An 18074-nucleotide genomic window follows, 5' to 3' on the forward strand; every position below is an offset into this window, starting at 1 on the left:
CCCACTATGCATAGTGAACCTCTGTGCATGACCTCAAAGCAAAGAATTCCTCGTGGAGCATGTGTGCTCCTCGATTTAACACCTGCCCTCCTTGCAGGGTGCTCTGAGCTGTACTAGGAGCTGTTTGGCTGGGCTGGAAGAAGCAGTGGTGACCCTAGAAGTGGGGCTGTGGGCCTCTCACCGAGGGTTTCCCGTAAGGTCGGGGCATCTGTCCAGAAAAGGAAGGGAGAGATGGATCAGAGAACTAGAGTGGTCTCTCCAGCGCCCCCTGCTGCCAGTGTTTAGGGTCTGCGTCCACACAGCCCTGTTCCTCCTTGATTGCTTCTTCACTCCCCGACTGCAGCCTCTGGCTGCAGGTGACGACTCCTTTTCTCTTTCTTTCCTGCTTTCCAATGTGTTTGCCCTTTTTCCCTTTCTTAGTTTTCTTTCTTCCTCTAAGAACTTGGTTCTGTATATGTTCCCCTCCCACACCTGTCTCTCGCCAAGCCAGGCCAGCCTGCAGGGGTAGCTGGGTAGAAAGGGCCTCCAGCATCCCCCACGCACTGTGCCTATAAACAGCCCCCACTCCAGCCTCTCTATCTCCAGAATTGCCGTGTGCTGCTCTCTGTTCTCAATTTTAACATCCAGGGGAAGCAGCACTTCATGTCTCTTAACGCTTTTTCAGTTGTCCCCTTTGACGGTTCTCTTTGCAAGCTGCCATCGCGTTTCAACTCTCCCTGCTTTGATTCCTGCATGTTTGCGTGTCATCTTCTCAAAGAGATCCTAAGCTCCTCCAGGACTCCCCTGGAATCAGCATCCCTGCTTCCTCCACTGCCATCTCATACTTCCCATTCTAAGGAAAAACATATGCTTTATACATTTTATTTTCTATTTTATGGAGCAGCAGGAGGAGAGAAAGGTCAACACACACAAGGGTTTTGAACAAACTTCACGAAAATACAGGCCAACTGGAAGCCAGGGGGGTGAATCCCTTCATACCGCCTGCACCATGGGGAACCTTCTGTGTTATTGAATGAAATGCTTAACACTGTCATCTGAATATATTGCTTGCAAATATTCACGGGCTTGTATTGCTTGCAATTATTCACGAATCACTTATATTACAAGAGGATCCCAAAGATCCAGTTAAAAGTAACATCTTCCCAAAGGGCTGTTTACAAATCATTAAATACTTATCTACCTGATGTTCCAAGCGATTGGTGATTGAGCTGCATTCACAAATCTGAAATGATTATGATTTTTTTTTTTGAGACGGAGTTTCACTCTTGCCACCCAGGCTGGAGTGCAATGGCATGATCTTGGCTCACTGCAACCTCCGCCTCCTGGGTTCAAGTGATTCTCCTGCCTCAGCCTCCCGAGTAGCTGGGATTACAGGCATGTGCTCCCATGCCTGGCTAATTTTTGTATTTTTAGTTAAGACAGTGTCTCACCATGTTGGTCAGGCTGGTCTCAAACTCCTGACCTCAGGTGATCCACCTGCCTCAGCCTCCCAAAGTGCTGGGATTATAGGCATGAGCCACTGTGCCTGGCCGATTATGATTTTTTTGAAACTAACCTTTTTTTGTTCTGTACTTTTTATTTTACCTGACAAGAAACTAAACGATCACACTGTTCAGTTCAATGCTGGGCACTAGGAATCCATTTCTTCCCATTCATGTTGACTTTCTGTTTGTTAAAGAGTAACATAGAAAGAACGTGCCGGACGGTAGAAGATCAATTTAGTGAAATCAAAGCCAAGGACGAGCAACAGACACAGTTGATCCATGATCTGAACATGCAGAAAGCAAGACTGCAGACCCAAAATGGTGAGAATGGGCAGGGCTCTGGGGTCCAGCCGGGCCATGGGTGGTCGGTAACACTGACGTGGGGGCCACATCTGTTTGGTAGGGGAGCTGAGCCACCAAGTGGAAGAGAAGGAGTCTCTGATTTCACAGCTGACCAAAAGCAAGCAGGCCCTCACCCAGCAGCTGGAGGAGCTTAAGAGGCAAATGGAAGAAGAAACCAAGGTAAAGATATAGAGTCAGATTGAACCTGAGAAGCCAGGCCGTATGACCACTTCACCCGTGAAGCTGGTCGGAGCAGTGCTACATCAAGAAATCTGCTGCGGCTGGGCGCGGTGACTCACGCTTATAATCCCAGCACTTTGGGAGGCCAAGGCAGGTGGATCACGAGGTCAGGAGTTCAAGACCAGCCTGACCAAGACAGTGAAACCCCGTTTCTACTAAAAATACAAAAAAAATTAGCTGGGTGTACTGGCAGGTGCCTGTAATCCCAGCTACTCGGGAGGCTGAGGCAGAGAATTCCTTGAACCTGGGGGGCGGAGGTTGCAGTGAGCTGAGATCATGCCACTGCACTCCAGCCTGAAAGACAGAGCGAGACTCCATTAAAGAAAAAAAAGAAAGAAAGAAAGAACCTGTTGCTTCTCCTATCTGCCTTGCAGCATGGTGGGAACCTATCCTTTAAGGTTAGAGGACCTTGGCATTGGATCTCCTTCTTCAGGGATAGAAAACCACACCCATGGTGGTCCATCCCTGGGCTCCTCCGTCCCCCCCAGGGTGGTCTGAGAAACTCCCCTCTCCAGCCAGGGCATCTCCCCTCCATCACTGCACACACTTGACCATTCTGCCCAGCAATTCATCCCGGCCACTTGAAATCCCCCTCCTCTTTCTTCTTCATTATTCCTGGTGTGTCACCTCCTATACCACCCGATTTTAAGCTCCCCTTCTCCAAGAAGGCTGCATGGTTTTGGGAGCACCCTTGAGACAGTTGCATAAACATGAAGATCATCACCTTCTTGATTTCAATGTCTAGATATTGTGTTTATAATACATGTCTCCCCGCAGATCTATAAACTCATGGAGGGCAAGAATAGTTTGTCCCCACTGTACCTACTGTGCCCAGTAGAACAGTGCACACAGTAGGTGCTTGGTTCTGCCAACTCATATTCAAGTATCAGAAGAGGGGACCAAGAGTCCAAAAAACTGCATGAATGGAATTCCGAGGTTGCTGGACACTGGCTAAGACTTATAGGGCAATCTTTTGGAATTTTCCCAAGCTCCTTTTTCTTCTGAAAAAGGACAAGCGCCATATTTGTCTCCCGTCTTTCTGTTCTATGGTAAAGATCTTTGGTAGATGAGGGGAAGGGGGAAGTGGTGAGAACCCAAGCCTGAACAAGTACTGAGAAGGGCCACTGCAGGAGTGGGCTGTCCTTTGGCCAGGATACGGCAACAGCTGAGTTTTCCTTCTTAGGCAAAGTTTGTCATTTATTGCCTTTTTTTTTTTTTTTTTTTTTTTTTTTGAGATGGAGTTTCACACTTGTCGCCCTGGCTGGAGTGCAATGGCGCGATCTTGGCTCACCACAACCTCTGCCTCCCGGGTTCAAGCGATTCTCCTGCCTCAGCCTCCCAAGTAGCTGGCATTACAGGCATGTGCCACTATGCCCGGCTAATTTTGTATTTTTAGTAGTGACAGGGTTTCTCCATGTTGATCAGGCTGGTCTCAAACTCCCGATCTCAGGTGATCCGCCCATCTTGGCCTCCCAAACTGCTGGGATTACAAGCATGAGCCACCACGCCTGGCCTATTGCATTTTTAAAAAGATGAAAATGTACAAATTACTGAAGTAGGCTGACAGAACTCTCTTTGATGGTGGCACCAGAGGGCGTCTTGTGGCCATTATAGTCGGAGCTAAACTATTGCCCTTACATCCCTCCACATGGGAGGGAGTGAGGGACGGAGGCCTCTAGGCATGTCTTCTCTGCCTAGGAGGAGGAAGTCGGGCCATGGAAACAGTGAAGCTCACATCAGTAATCCCCAGTGTGGGGACATAGCCTACTGGTGACATCAAAAGATGCTTTCAGGCTTCTCCTGGTCACAGCATTCCATACCATTGCATCAAGTAGTGAGAAAATTATTCCCTTTTTAATTGTTCCAATCCATTTGATTATATCAAGGAAAAGGCCTCAGTGTGAACCATACTTCCTTAGCATTTGCTTATTTACCCTATTAAGAAATAGAGGGTAGACCCCAGGCATGGAGTCCCAGCAGGCAATAGTACCTAGCTAGACATGATAACATTGCTTTATTTCCATTGCACTTATGGTTACCTTCTGTTTATGGCAAATGTCAATGGTTTTCCACTTACTGTCCTGTCACAGTTTACTCTTTTGTTAAATATATTTAAATATAATTAAGGAGTCCATTTGAAAAAAAATTAAATAAACCAGGTGATATGCTGATAGGGCAAAATTGGCAAAGACAGCATAGGGATAATTCAAGGTGGGGAAAAGCGATTTAAATGAAAATACCTGAACTTGGAAAAGGGTCAGATGTTTTTGCAATATGTCACCGCTGTCATTCCCAGGCCAAGAATGCCCTGGCACACGCCCTGCAGTCCTCCCGCCACGACTGTGACCTGCTGCGGGAACAGTATGAGGAGGAGCAGGAAGCCAAGGCTGAGCTGCAGAGGGCGCTGTCCAAAGCCAACAGTGAGGTTGCCCAGTGGAGGACCAAATACGAAACGGACGCCATCCAGCGCACAGAGGAGCTGGAGGAGGCCAAGTAGGGGTTCCAGGGTGGCAATAGCAGAGGGGGCCCGAGGACACAAGCCAAGGGACCAGGAGTCTTCATATCTTGAGAGGTTCTCTCTTTCCTGCCCATGCCTTTGTGATTTCTGAAACATTCAGATTGTACCCCCCACCCTCTGGGGTCTCCCTGTCCTTCTTCTCAGGAACTGTCCATTCCACCTAGCTCCCTGGGGGTGCTCCTTAGGGAACTGTTTTGCCACCAAGCATTTTAAGAATCTCTCGGTGACACTTGGATCCTCTCCACTCACCAAATCCTAGGTCTTGGTCTCATCTAACACCAGTCCCTTCCATGCTATTCATTTCTCTTCCCATCTGACAGTTACCTTCTGAAATATTCCACCTTTGCCAAGGGGGAAAAAAAAATCTGGTTTTCCTAGGAAAAAACTGGCTCAGAGGCTGCAGGAAGCAGAGGAGAACACGGAGACGGCGAACTCCAAGTGCGCATCCTTGGAAAAAACCAAGCAGAGGCTGCAGGGAGAGGTGGACGATCTGATGCGGGATCTGGAGCACTCCCACACCGCCTGTGCCACCCTGGACAAGAAGCAGAGGAACTTCGACAAGGTCCTTCCCCAGCCACTTTCTTTGTGAAGATGGCATGAGGATAATTCAAGTTGGGGAAATGCTATTTACATGAAAATACCTGAATTTGGAAAAGGGTCAAATGTTTTGCAGTGGCAATGGTGAAAACAGCAGTTTCACGCTTAGATGTGTGAGATACCTACACATCCTAGAAGGCCCCCAGTTGGAGCATCATTTCCCAGCTTGGGGGACTTGAGGTGTCTCTAGACTACTGTGACAGTCCCTCCAAAGGCAATTTTATTTTTAGTGAAAGCTAATTCAGTTCCACTGAGATCGTAATGTCTGTGAGAATGCAGCAGAGGGTCTGCAGGAATATCACAGTTTGTGGTCCCTGATCTAGAACAGTGCTCCTCCTCTTTCTTCAGTCCCTAAGGATGGAAGGGCAAAATGTTGGCGTTACTGACAGCCCTTGTTTGCATGAACTCTTCTGAGTCACCCCTACTTTCTGCTTCTCCCATGTCCCTTTGTCATCTCCCAGGTCCTTGCAGAGTGGAAGCAAAAGCTGGACGAAAGCCAGGCTGAGTTAGAGGCTGCTCAGAAGGAGTCCAGGTCACTCAGCACTGAACTCTTCAAGATGAGGAACGCCTACGAGGAGGTGGTGGACCAGTTAGAGACACTGAGGCGAGAGAACAAAAATCTGCAAGGTGAGCTCTCTCCACCACCGGTGGGTGCTACGTCCCCCTCTCCTCCTGCCAACCCCTTCCCCATTTGGCCACAGCCATCTCCAGATGCCTCCTTCCAACTGCCCCACACAATCCTCACCCATCATGCCTCACACTGACTCAGTTTGCCCCAAGGCCCAAACCTTTTTAATGTAAGGCACGGCAGCAGCTAAGTCTCATTTTTGAGAACTGAAGGCACAGTGGGTTGCTGAGCCCACTGCTCTGTTGGAGAAGACCCTTCGGTGATTCTGTCTCTAAGTGGCTTTGTATTCTAGCACATGCCACTGAATCCCTTAGGACCTCAGACTTATGATCTACAAAATCAGAAGACCACACCCAACACTTTCCAAAGCCCCTTCTGGTTCTGCAGATTATGATTCTATGCATTTTCCACGCAATTGTTTTATCCGGTCTTCTCTATGACCATTTTGTATAGTGTACTTTTTTTTTTTTTTGAGACGGAGTCTCGCTCTGTCGCCCAGGCTGGAGTGCAGTGGCGCAATCTCGGCTCACTGCAAGCTCCGCCTCTCGGGTTCACGCCATTCTCCTGTCTCAGCCTCTCTGAGTAGCTGGGACTACAGGGGCCCGCCACCACGCCTGTCTAATTTTTTGTATTTTTAGTAGAGACAGGGTTTCACCGTGGTCTCGATCTCCTGACCTCGTGATCCGCCCGCCTCGGCCTCCCAAAGTGCTGGGATTACAAGCGTGAGCCACCGCACCCGGCCCTGTATACTGTACTTTTGAAGTTTTAAGTTTCTATTCTTTACTTGTGGTTCCTGTCTGCCTAGTGCAGGTGAGGCAACACATCCCTGTCTTGCCAACACCTCATCTGAACAGCTGCCCTGTATTCTCTCCTGTATAAATGTCATGAATGAATCGCCCATCCCTGAATTGCCTGGCAAATGCCTATACTATAAACTGGAGCCTGTTGAAACAGCCTAAATCAAGCCTGTCCTTTGCAGAAGAGATTTCCGACTTAACTGAGCAGATTGCAGAAACTGGCAAGAATCTTCAGGAAGTGGAAAAGACCAAGAAGCTAGTGGAGCAGGAAAAGTCGGATCTGCAGGTCGCCTTAGAAGAAGTGGAGGTAAGTGTCTGGGATAGGACATTCGGAAATTCAGGAGGACAGGGAACTGAAAGAGGCTGCCCTTCACCACCCCATGGGGCTCTTCCTGCCAGGAGGCCCTGAGTCTCCACTGGGAGTTCATTCAGCCATCCCAGGGGCTGAAACATCCACGGGCTGCTACTTTATCTCCTGGGTGTCCTCTGGCACAGTTCTCCTTTGAAAATAAATAAATGTGTTCATTAATGTTCTTCAATGTCTTCCTCTCAGGAAGCAGAAAATCAATCACATTACATCCTGAGAGCAGTGCAGAATCTCTCAGTTATGTTTAACATAGAGGCACAGACAATCATCTTTGGCTATCAAGAATCCTGTATAATCAAAACACACCCAGTGTCTCCTGATGCAGTAATCGGTGGTGGCCAGGATGACTAGTGGTTTCTAGGGAAATACAAACCGACACAGGATAACAGCAGAGCAGTTGCCCTGTCATTTTAGAGAATAGATTGACTCCTGATTTATGGTCACTATTAAAAGAGATACCGTCAATAAAATTTTCACCAATTAAGAAAGATACTCTATCTCAAGTCATAAGATAATTTGTTCATGAGCAATGCAAAGTTTTAGTCCCAGTTTCATCACTATTAGGGATATTTGGGAGCAAGCCAAATACTCAGACCTCTCTGAATATTGTTCTCTTCATCTATAAAATGGGTATAAGAATACCTATTTACAGCCAGGCGTGGTGGCTCACAACTGTAATCCTAGTATTTTGGGAGGCTGAGGCAGGCAGATCACCTGGAAGGTCAGGAGTTCAAGACCAGCCTAGGCAACATGGTGAAACCCTGTCTTTACCAAAAATACAAAAATTAGCCAGGCACAGTAGCGGGCACCTGTAATCCCAACTACTCGGGAGACTGAGGCAGGAGAATCGCTTCAACCCAGGGGGTGGAGGTTGCAGTGAGCCGAGATTGTGCCACTGCACTCCAGCCTGGGCAACAGAGCGAGACTCTGTCAAAAAAAAAAAAAAAAAAAAAAAAGCCCTATTTGGGCTGAGCACCATGGCTCACACCTGTAATCCCAACACTTTAGGAGGCCAAGGAGGGAGGATCACTTGAGCCCAGGAGTTCAGGACCAGCCTGAGCAACATAGACCCTGTCTCTACCAAAAAAAAAAAAAAAAAATTAAATCTAATTCTTTTTTAAAAAAAAGAATACCCATTTGATCGTATGGGGATGAAAATACCCATTCAGGAAGGTGGCTGTCCACGGCACTCTCAATCACTCCTTTGCTTTCATCAGGGTTCCTTGGAACACGAGGAGAGCAAGATCTTGCGCGTGCAGCTAGAGCTGAGCCAGGTGAAATCCGAGCTAGACCGCAAGGTCATTGAGAAGGATGAAGAAATCGAGCAGCTAAAAAGAAACAGCCAGCGGGCAGCAGAGGCCCTGCAGAGCGTGCTGGATGCTGAAATCCGCAGCCGGAACGACGCCCTGAGGCTAAAGAAGAAGATGGAGGGAGATCTCAATGAGATGGAGATTCAGCTGGGCCACTCCAACCGCCAGGTGGCAGAAACCCAGAAGCACCTGCGCACGGTACAGGGCCAGCTCAAGGTGAGCACGGTGGCCGCCTCTGCGTACCTGAACGGGTCCCAGCCTGCCAGGCGGCTCTGGCCTCACTCCGGGTCTCCCCTGCAGGACTCCCAGCTGCACCTGGACGACGCCCTGAGGAGTAACGAGGACCTCAAGGAGCAGCTGGCCATCGTGGAGCGCAGGAATGGCCTCCTGCTGGAGGAGCTGGAGGAAATGAAGGTGGCCCTGGAGCAGACGGAGCGGACCCGCAGGCTGTCAGAGCAGGAGCTGCTGGACGCCAGCGACCGCGTGCAGCTCCTGCACTCCCAGGTGCGTCGGCCCTCACTCCTCTGCTGAAGGTCCACCCTGGGGCAGTTAACGCCTCCTGCACCCCCAGCTGCTTCCGCTATCCCTCCGCTCAGGGCCCACGCCGTGGGAAGGAGCACCCGGTTTCTCCCAGACTAGTGGTCAAGACCAATTTTCTTTAAGCTTGCTTCTTGGAATAACTGACTCTTGATTGGCAGATTTCTGAGCTTTCTCTCATCCAAACATTAAACATCTTGCACGTTGTGGGGAAATTGAGCAACGAAGGAAGGATTAATTATTGCGTAAGGTACCTGGAAGTAGTATTTAAGTGGAAACCTTAGAATATTAAGATTTTATTTCAAAATAATTATTTTTGACCCGGCTCAGTGCCACACTTATAATCCCAGCACTTTGGGAGGCCAAGGTGGGAGGTTCGCTTTAGCCCAGGAGTTGAGGCTGCAATGAACTATGATCATGCCACTGCACTCCAGCCTGGGCAACAGAGGGAGACCCTGCCAAAAAACAAACAAATAAACAACAACAATAACAAAACACAAAATAATTATTTTTATAAAAGACTTTAAAACTCCTTTGTTTAGAATGACAAATTAGCCTGGTAATCACATGGGCAAGTCACAGACAGCTGTAACCACCAACACAGCTCAGTTTTTGTTTCAGCAAAATGAATTTTGCTTTAACTTGTTCCTGCCTGTGGTTCATACTACAGAATGAAATTACAGGGATTCTGCATCTTCAGAGCTGCTTCTCTTCCCTGTTCTGACTTCAGGATCTGGACCTACCTCAATTGCTTTTGCTGCTTGTTCTTTTGTTTCAAATTCCACAAACGCAAATCCCTTTGGATCTCCAGTAGACTTATAATGTGGTATACTTATATAAACAACATTGTCACATTTCCCAAAGACTCTTTCAATCCAGCTGTGATTAACATTTTTGGGAAGTAACTCCTATTATAAATTAAAAGCAATATTAAAGTTTTTCACAATCAGAATGTCAATACATTTTTAACTTAAAAAAACTCCTTTGTTTAAAAAAATAGAAAAAACAAGCAAATACACGGAAGAAAAAAGTCAAGCATATTATTAACATTCTGGGGTCTCTCATTCTTAGGCCCCTTGTGAATTATATAAATATTATATTTTTGCCTCTAATCCCAGGACTTTGGGATTGTTCGATCTCAGGAGTTTGAGACCAGCGTGGGCAACATGGCAAAACCCTGTCTCTACAAAAAAAAAAAAAAGTTTTAATTAAAAATAAATACATATTATAGTAAAAATATGAGTACTCTTTTGCAACCTCTGTTTTTATTTAACAATCATGAACATATTTTGACATCTTTTTTTTTTTTTTTTTTTTGAGACAGAGTCTCGTTTTGTCGCCAGGCTGGAGTGCAGTGGTGCGATCTCGGTTCCCTGCAATCTCCGCCTCCTGGGTTCAAGTGATTCTCCTGCCTCAGCCTCCTGAGTTGCTGGGATTACAGGTGCACGTCACCACACCTAGCTAATTTTTGTATTTTTGTAGAGACGGGGTTTCACCATGTTGGCCAGGATTGTCTCGATCTCCTGGCTTCAGGTGATCCGCCCACCTCAGCCCCCCAAGTGCTGAGATTATAGGCATGAGCCACTGTGCCCAACCTCGACATCTTTAAATAGTCTTCTATATGATTTTTAATGACAGAAAAATAGGTTGTTCTACTTGTATATTATAGTACTTTCATTTAATCTGTCCTCCGTGGTTATTTTAGATTGTTCTCAATAAAAATTTTACTTTTAGAAAGACTGTTTTGATGAACTTCCTCATAACTAAATTTTCATATACTTCCATGATTACTATCATCTTAATGTTTCTAGAAGTAAATAAATTTCTAAAAATGAAATTTCAGGGTCCAAACAGCAAAGATATTTGTAATATATTATAAATTGTTCTTTAACAAGCTTGTCCCAATTTTTATTTCCACTGGGGAAATGTGTGAGAGTTCTCTTCTATAAATTCTCAAATATTCTAGCTCTTATTTTAAAAATCTTCACCAATTTTATTGCTGAAACATACCTCACTGAGTTTTTAGTATTTTTTTTATTGCTAATGAGGTGGAACATTTTATCACATTTGTTGGCCGTTTGAATTTCCTCTAGTATGTTTTACCCATTTGTAGTTTTTGCCCTTTTTTTGATTGATTTGCCTTATTTATATGTTAAGAAAGGGAATATTTTCTTCTGTAATATACATTGCAAATGTTTTCCAGTTTGTCATCACCCTTACAATTCTATTTATGGCATATTTTGATTATTTGAATTATTTTTCATTTTATATAGTATGTCTATCATCATTTCCTTGTTCCAGCACTTTTTACTGAATAATCTATCCATCCTCACATATTTGAAATTCTACTTTTATCATTTACTCAATTCTTCGATGTACAATTCTTGGGTCTGTTTCAGGACTTTCTGTTCAGTTAAGAATAAAGAAAGAATGTACAGTACTGTACCCAGCAGGTCACCCACGTGAAAAATAAGAAATGGAACAGGATCACAATTTACTTCCTTCCCCAGCCAACCCTCTCCCTTCCAATTTTTTTAAGTGCCCCAATAGAACCCACAGCTCTGATATCTAATTCTTCTTGTAGAACACGAGCCTGATAAATACCAAGAAAAAACTGGAGGCTGACATAGCTCAGTGCCAGGCAGAGATGGAGAACTCGATCCAGGAGTCCAGGAACGCAGAGGAGAAGGCCAAGAAGGCCATCACGGATGTGAGCTCTGTTCTTCCTTTTCAGAGATGGGGTTTGGAACTGAGAAAGGGGGGGCCTCTGAGCCAGGGCGTGGCATGTATGTTTCATCTCTTATGACAACAATCGGTTAGTGGTGGCTTCCCAGACAGATGTAATGAGGTACAGTCTCAGCAGTGGCAAAGTGGGAGGGGAGGCTGTGGGGAATCAGCAATGACTGGCCCCAGTCAGACAGGGGAGGCTCAGCACCATGATCCCAGCCTTCGCCTCTTCTGCAAGCTCTGGGTAGGGATGGGCGGACAGGGCCTCTGATGTGTCCTGTGAATTTAACCAGGCTGCCATGATGGCTGAGGAGCTAAAGAAGGAACAGGACACCAGCGCCCACCTGGAGCGGATGAAGAAGAACCTGGAGCAGACGGTGAAGGACCTGCAGCACCGTCTAGATGAGGCTGAGCAGCTGGCGCTGAAGGGCGGGAAGAAGCAGATCCAGAAACTGGAGAACCGGGTAGAGTTTTTGAGAGGACTCTTACTCTGAAAGTGACAGCCTCGGACAGAGCCACAGTCCAGAAACTGGGATGGTGGGAAAAGGCCACTGAATGAATAGATTGCAAATTCAGTTTCAGGACTGCTTGAAAAATTCCCTGTGAGCCTCATTTCTCACCTCTTTCTGTTTCACCTGTTCCTATGCCCCAACACACACACACATACACACACATCTATTTTGGTATGCTCACACCTCAGTAAATGTAATATAATGATGTGTGTTAATGTTCACATTCCATTTGCTATGTAGATTCAGATGCACACACATACATGGAAAAAGCTATTAACATATACTTTACCGTCATAAAATTACTCATTTTGATGCATTTACATTTTGGACCAAGCTTCACTTTGATCAACATGGCCCATCCTACATAAAATCTGCAGTTTCCGTTTTCTCCCAATCTCAGGTTTCCTTCCCTCCCCAGCTTTTCTCATCTGTCAGTGCAGGCTGCAATTCTGGCACAGGTATGTCTCTTGCTCCAGCCCCAAAAGAGGGCAATCGGGGCTTCTTCTTTTAGGTTGATGCACCAGAAAAGTTCAACCCCCCGACACCTGGACATCCTGCTCTTTCTTTATCTGGGAGCATATCCTGCAGTTATTGTTCAGTTTCTTTGCTGACTGTTCCCTTTGTTTCCTGTCTCCCTTGGTTTTCCTTTTAGACCCATGTGGTTTATTTCGATCATTTTAAAATGGGCTGCACTAGCAGTTGACATTTTGGAGGAGGGCTCTGCGGAGGAGGCTGTTCCAATGTCTCTTGTCCCAGGGAGACAGGAAATGAAAGAGTGGGAGGAAAGGAGGATGAGGAGGAGGAAAAGAGAAGGAGACAACTTTTCCCAGCAGGAAAGCCTCCAAATACTGTCATTCTTTATGCAAACCACCCGAGGATATCCCCGCCGGGCACATGGTCCCATTAAATGTGAAAGGATTTTTTTTAGGGGGGTGCTAAAAACAACAAGGCCATAGACTTTTTGAATAACAAAAGTAAACACCAGGGAAGTTAGAACTTCCCCAAAAATTCTTTAATGTTTATTTTCAATTATCCCCAGTCCTATTCCATTACAACGAGTTTAGGCCTGTTCTCGTGGATCCCTCCTGTGGGGAAAGGATTAGATCTCATGACACCTTCTGCCATACTTTGATTCCTGGGTTGGCAGGGAGCCCTCGGCCACCCTCCCCCTCCCATGGTGAGGCACCTTGACTGTCCTCCCATCCCCTGCCCAGTTATGTGACTTCCATAAACCTTACAGAAGCCTAGAAAGAATTCCCAGGAAAACAAATGTTTTGTAGAACCTGATGGAGACATTTCCTGGGTCCAGGAGGTGTAGGGTGGGGAGCTTTTGGGAACAGTGGCCAGAGTAATCCCGTCCCATTGGTAGTTTTCAAGGTTGATCTAGTGAGTCTCCAAGTCGCCCCTGCTCTGCAGCCACTGGGATTCGCAGTGGAGTGGAGCATGCAGCTGGCTGCTGCCCCTCCCCGGCTTGAGTCTCTGGATTGTGGAGTTGGGACCACAGTTGGTGACTTATGTCCTCAGTGGCTGCCCTTTCCCCTCAAGACTTCAGGAAAGGCAGAAGCAACTGTGAAATTAACAACACCTGTGTAGTGCTTTGTCATTCTAACAATACTTTCACATACTTTCATATGATCTCCACATTTGAGGGAGGCTGGGCAGGAAATATTATCTCCATCCTAAATATACAGAAACTCATGCTCAGTGGTGGTGACTGACTTGCTTTGGGTCTATCAAGTGGGCCTGGAGAGTGCTTTGACTACTAGCCTGGCCCAGGTTCTCTTCATGATCCCTGCTGCCTTACTTGATCTGTAATCAGGGCCACCATGAACAGCTGGGCAGGTTTCACCTGCAAGGACAAGTCAGGTTAGCTTTTGCTGCGCTTGCCAAATGACCTGGCTCCACAAAAGGGGGCATCTAAGCAAAGCCTGACCCATCAGCTATGCTCTGTGCACCTGAGGCTGCCTCTGCCCAATGAAGGCATCTTATTCTCACTTGCTCAAAGCACCTGCATTGTCAATAAAATGTGGCTCCTGAGACCTAGGAGGAGACATCTTGGCAAAAATCCCACTAGGGGATCTTTTTTTTTTTTTTTTTACTTTAAGTTCTGGGGTACATGTGCAGAATGTGCAGGTTTGTTATATAGGTATAAACTTGCTATGTTGGTTTGCTGCACCCATCAACCCATCATTTACATTAGGTATTACTCCTAATGCTATCCCTTCCCTAGCCCCCTGCCCCCTGACAGGTCCTGGTGTGTGATGTTCCCCTTCCTGTGACCATGTGTTCTCATTGTTCAGCTCCCACTTATGAGTGAGAACATGTGGTGTTTGGTTTTCTGTTCCTGTGTTAGTTTACTGAGAATGATGGTTTCCAGCTTCATCCATGTCCCTGCAGAGGACATGAACTCATCCTTTTTTATGGCTGCATAGTATTCCATGGTGTATATGTGCCATATTTTCTTTATCCAGTCTATCACTGATGGGCATTTGGGTTGGTTCCAAGACTTTGCTATTGTGAACGGTGCCTCAGTAAACATACATGTGCATGTGTCTTTATAGAATGATTTATAATCCTTTGGGAATATACCCAATAATGGGATTGCTGGGTCAAATGGTATTTCTAGTTCTACATCCTTGAGGAATTGCCACACTGTCTTCCACAATGGTTGAACTAAGTTACACTCCCACCAACGGTGTAAAAGTGTTCCTATTTCTCCACATCGTCTCCAGCATCTGTTGTTTTCCTGACTTTTTAATGACCATTAGGGGATCTTGAGTTCACTCTAGAATGATTGGCCCATGAGTCCATGAGAGAAGTCTGGGAGAGGAGAGTTGAATTCCGTGTTCCTTTCCTCCTACCCAGGTGCGGGAGCTGGAAAATGAGCTTGATGTGGAACAGAAGAGGGGAGCTGAAGCCCTGAAGGGAGCCCACAAGTACGAACGCAAAGTCAAGGAGATGACTTACCAGGTAGAGGTCCCAAAAACCTCCTCAGTGAATGCTGTATGGACCAAGCCCCATCAGAAGTGGCCATAGGTTTGCGGGCCCCTGCCATATGTACTCTGTCTGCAGGCTGAGGAGGACCGCAAGAATATCCTCAGGCTCCAGGACCTGGTGGACAAGCTGCAGGCGAAAGTGAAGTCTTACAAGAGGCAGGCTGAGGAGGCGGTGAGCACAGGAGGTCCCCGGCAGTGCCCACAGACAGACAGTCCCTGGGGCATCCTGGGTATCCCTGCCATCCTGGTGGGTAAAGTCCCCTGAGCCTCAGGCCTGAGTTTGCATTTGCAGGCTATAAACACAGAGACACCTGCCCTCTTCCTCTCCTGGTCCATGTTAAGCCTTCCCGGCCTTCACCATCTCTGTGCCCTCTTGCCTCACCCTACTTGGCCAGCCCCCTCCATCCCCTTCATCCTGCCCACTGGGACTCACTTGACACCCCCTAAAGCATGTTAGCCTACCCTGCTATTGTTGGATCACCCTGACTCTCTCAAACCACCCCAGCCTACCCTCAAAGCCCTTCCTGCTCCCATGACCTGACCTGAGATACCTCATCCTAATTCCCACCATCCCACCACAGCCCACCCTCCTAGGCATCTCCAGCCTTCCTCAGCCCTCCCTAACTCCCTCCACTCCATCCCATCCTTTTTGATCCACCCTTTGATCAAATCGGTGAAATCAATAGGAAAGAAATGGAATGGGCTGAAATCAGTGTTTCCCAAAGTGTCTTCTGAGGACACTGGTTCTGAGGGATGTTAATAGCAGGAAGGGGGGGCTGCCATGGGGAGGAGCTTATTCTTTTATAGAAAAGAAATAGTTTGGGAAAATCTGAGTTAAACAAAGTTACACTGGTTGCTTTACTTCAAGGATATCTCAGATTTTGTAGATGTTGTAGAGTTTGATATGTCATCAACTCTACAAAGTGGAAGAGGGGTTCCAGAATATACCATTTCTCACACTTCATTGACTTTGGAACCTTCTTACTGTATGCAGAGCATCCCTCAGGGCTACTGTTCTGAGGACCAAAATTTAGGGGAGTCTGCCCTGGACAAATGACTGAGCTTCTCCCATTGCTCTTTTTCCTCCCTTCCCTGGAGCCTGGCTGGTTCAATCCTGACCTCAGGGAAGCAGATTTGAACTGGTTCAATACTGAGAGCAATTCATGCACATGGGATGAGTACAGTCCCAGCAGGATCGGCAGGCTAGAGGGTGCCCAGGAGGACACCTTAGTCAGGAATCCTTGACATTCCCCCAAATAGACCAGTACAGTGGCCTGGCCTTAGACAGATGGTGCTAGGCAGAGGCACAGGACGAGGGAGACTTGGGCCATTGGTCTCTATACCTTCAGGTGCCTTGGGAGAGCTCTGGACTTAGGTCTCCCCCAAAGATCTCTATGGAACAGATACCATATAGAAGAGGTGCAAGGGAACATGTGGAGGTCCTAGAAGGGACAGTAGCACCTGCAAGGTGATCTGAGGCAGTACACATGGTCGTGAGCTGGGAGCCTTGTCCTCACACTCTGGAGAAAGCCTACCTGCCCTCTCTGTCATCAGGGAATCCAGGGCCCTGTTGCTTAACTCCTCAGAGGCTTTCAGAGACAGGGCACCTCATAAGCAGACTGAGGGGCTCTACAGCCTCATACCCCCTCTGTCTCCTGTGCAGGAGGAGCAGGCCAACACGCAGCTGTCCAGATGCCGGAGAGTCCAGCATGAGCTAGAGGAGGCCGCGGAGAGGGCGGACATCGCTGAGTCCCAGGTCAACAAGCTGAGGGCCAAGAGCCGAGACGTGGGCAGCCAGGTAAGAGCAGGTACCTGAGATGTAGGGGCCAGCTAAGAACAGATATTGTATGGGGGCCAGGTAAGAGCGAATGCCTGAGTGTGGGAGGCCAGATAAGGGCAGGTACCTGAGATGTGGGGACCAGGTAAGAGCAGGTACCTGAGATGTAGGGGGCCAGGTAAGAGCAAGTACCTGAGTATGGCTTCTTCCCAAGAAATCCCAAGCCCCAGGGAAGTCCCATGGACCACCCAGGGAGAGCTTAGAAGATGACTGTTGATCCTCTCCTTCCTGCTGCTGGTTGCGCCCTCCCAAATGCTACTGTTTCAGCAAAGACTCCTGTAGTTCCAGGCTCTGGAGAGAATGAGCAGTGAGGCATGACACTGTCATCCCTGTCTCGCCCTGTTGCTACAGATGCTGCCCATGAAGCCCCTGATTTGCAGGGCGTTTGTCCTGTCACCAGTAGCTAGATTGGTTTGCTTTTACAATGTGCAAAGGGAAACAATGCCATTCCTTAATATTCCTCTGAAGTTCCAAATTTTCCAGCTGCTTCACTTCAAGATGATGTTCAGTCTCCCATTTAGTTGACTCATTTCCTATGTACAATTATTTTTTCTCCCACAGAAGATGGAAGAATGAGGCTCACCTGATGCTCGTTGCCATGGGACACCTCCGAGAGAGTGGAGGGAAAATGTGTGAGAAATAAATTCTCCTAAATACTCGGATTCCTGGCTCTTCTGTGTTTATTATCATGGTCCATTCCTCTTCTATGAAGCTGATATTTAGACTCTTGCTGCTCTATTGTAAATATAAAATAAGGAATGTGAAAGTGGAGGCTCTTTGCTCCAAGTAGAAAACATGGAAATCCAACCCATGGCCAGGTAAATCACTAGCTTCCAGAAACATTTAAAAATAAAGACCCTGTATCACCCTACATCTCTCAGAATAGCTATTATCAGAAAGACAAAAGTGTTGGTGAGGACGTGGAGAAAAGGGAACCCTTGTGCACTGTTGGTGGAAATGCAGATTGGTACAACCTAATAGCAGTTTTTCAAAAACTTAAAAATGGAACTACCATATGATCCAGCCATCCCACTACTGGGCATATATCCAAAGGAAATTGAATCAGGATCCTGAAGAGATATCTACACTTCCATGCTTATTGCATCACTGTTCACAATAGCCACAATGTGGAAACAAACTAAATGTCCATCAATGGATAAATGGATAAAGAAAATGTGTATA

General features: G+C 46.9%; 1 protein-coding gene and 1 long non-coding RNA gene across 3 annotated transcripts in view; one reads left to right on the top strand and one right to left on the bottom strand.

Annotated features, from left to right (window-relative positions):
• Positions 1-17554, top strand: part of MYH13 (myosin heavy chain 13) — a 72548-nt gene extending 54994 nt beyond the window's left edge. For both annotated transcript variants that reach the window (XM_055256121.2, XM_063629437.1), the window contains 14 exons: positions 1679-1805; positions 1888-2006; positions 4363-4559; positions 4963-5146; positions 5643-5808; positions 6789-6913; positions 8191-8499; positions 8584-8787; positions 11405-11530; positions 11841-12011; positions 14925-15029; positions 15132-15227; positions 16719-16853; positions 17454-17554. In XM_055256121.2, coding sequence (XP_055112096.2) covers positions 1679-1805; positions 1888-2006; positions 4363-4559; positions 4963-5146; positions 5643-5808; positions 6789-6913; positions 8191-8499; positions 8584-8787; positions 11405-11530; positions 11841-12011; positions 14925-15029; positions 15132-15227; positions 16719-16853; positions 17454-17468 — 2079 coding nt within the window. In that variant the 3' untranslated portion in view covers positions 17469-17554. The remainder of the gene's footprint in view (positions 1-1678; positions 1806-1887; positions 2007-4362; positions 4560-4962; positions 5147-5642; positions 5809-6788; positions 6914-8190; positions 8500-8583; positions 8788-11404; positions 11531-11840; positions 12012-14924; positions 15030-15131; positions 15228-16718; positions 16854-17453) is intronic.
• Positions 1-18074, bottom strand: part of LOC134735266 (uncharacterized) — a 48761-nt gene that overhangs the window by 22706 nt on the left and 7981 nt on the right. The gene's annotated exons all lie outside the window — the stretch shown is intronic.

Source organism: Symphalangus syndactylus, chromosome 20 (assembly GCF_028878055.3).
Source record: "Symphalangus syndactylus isolate Jambi chromosome 20, NHGRI_mSymSyn1-v2.1_pri, whole genome shotgun sequence".
In the NCBI taxonomy this organism is placed as follows: Eukaryota; Metazoa; Chordata; class Mammalia; order Primates; family Hylobatidae; genus Symphalangus; species Symphalangus syndactylus.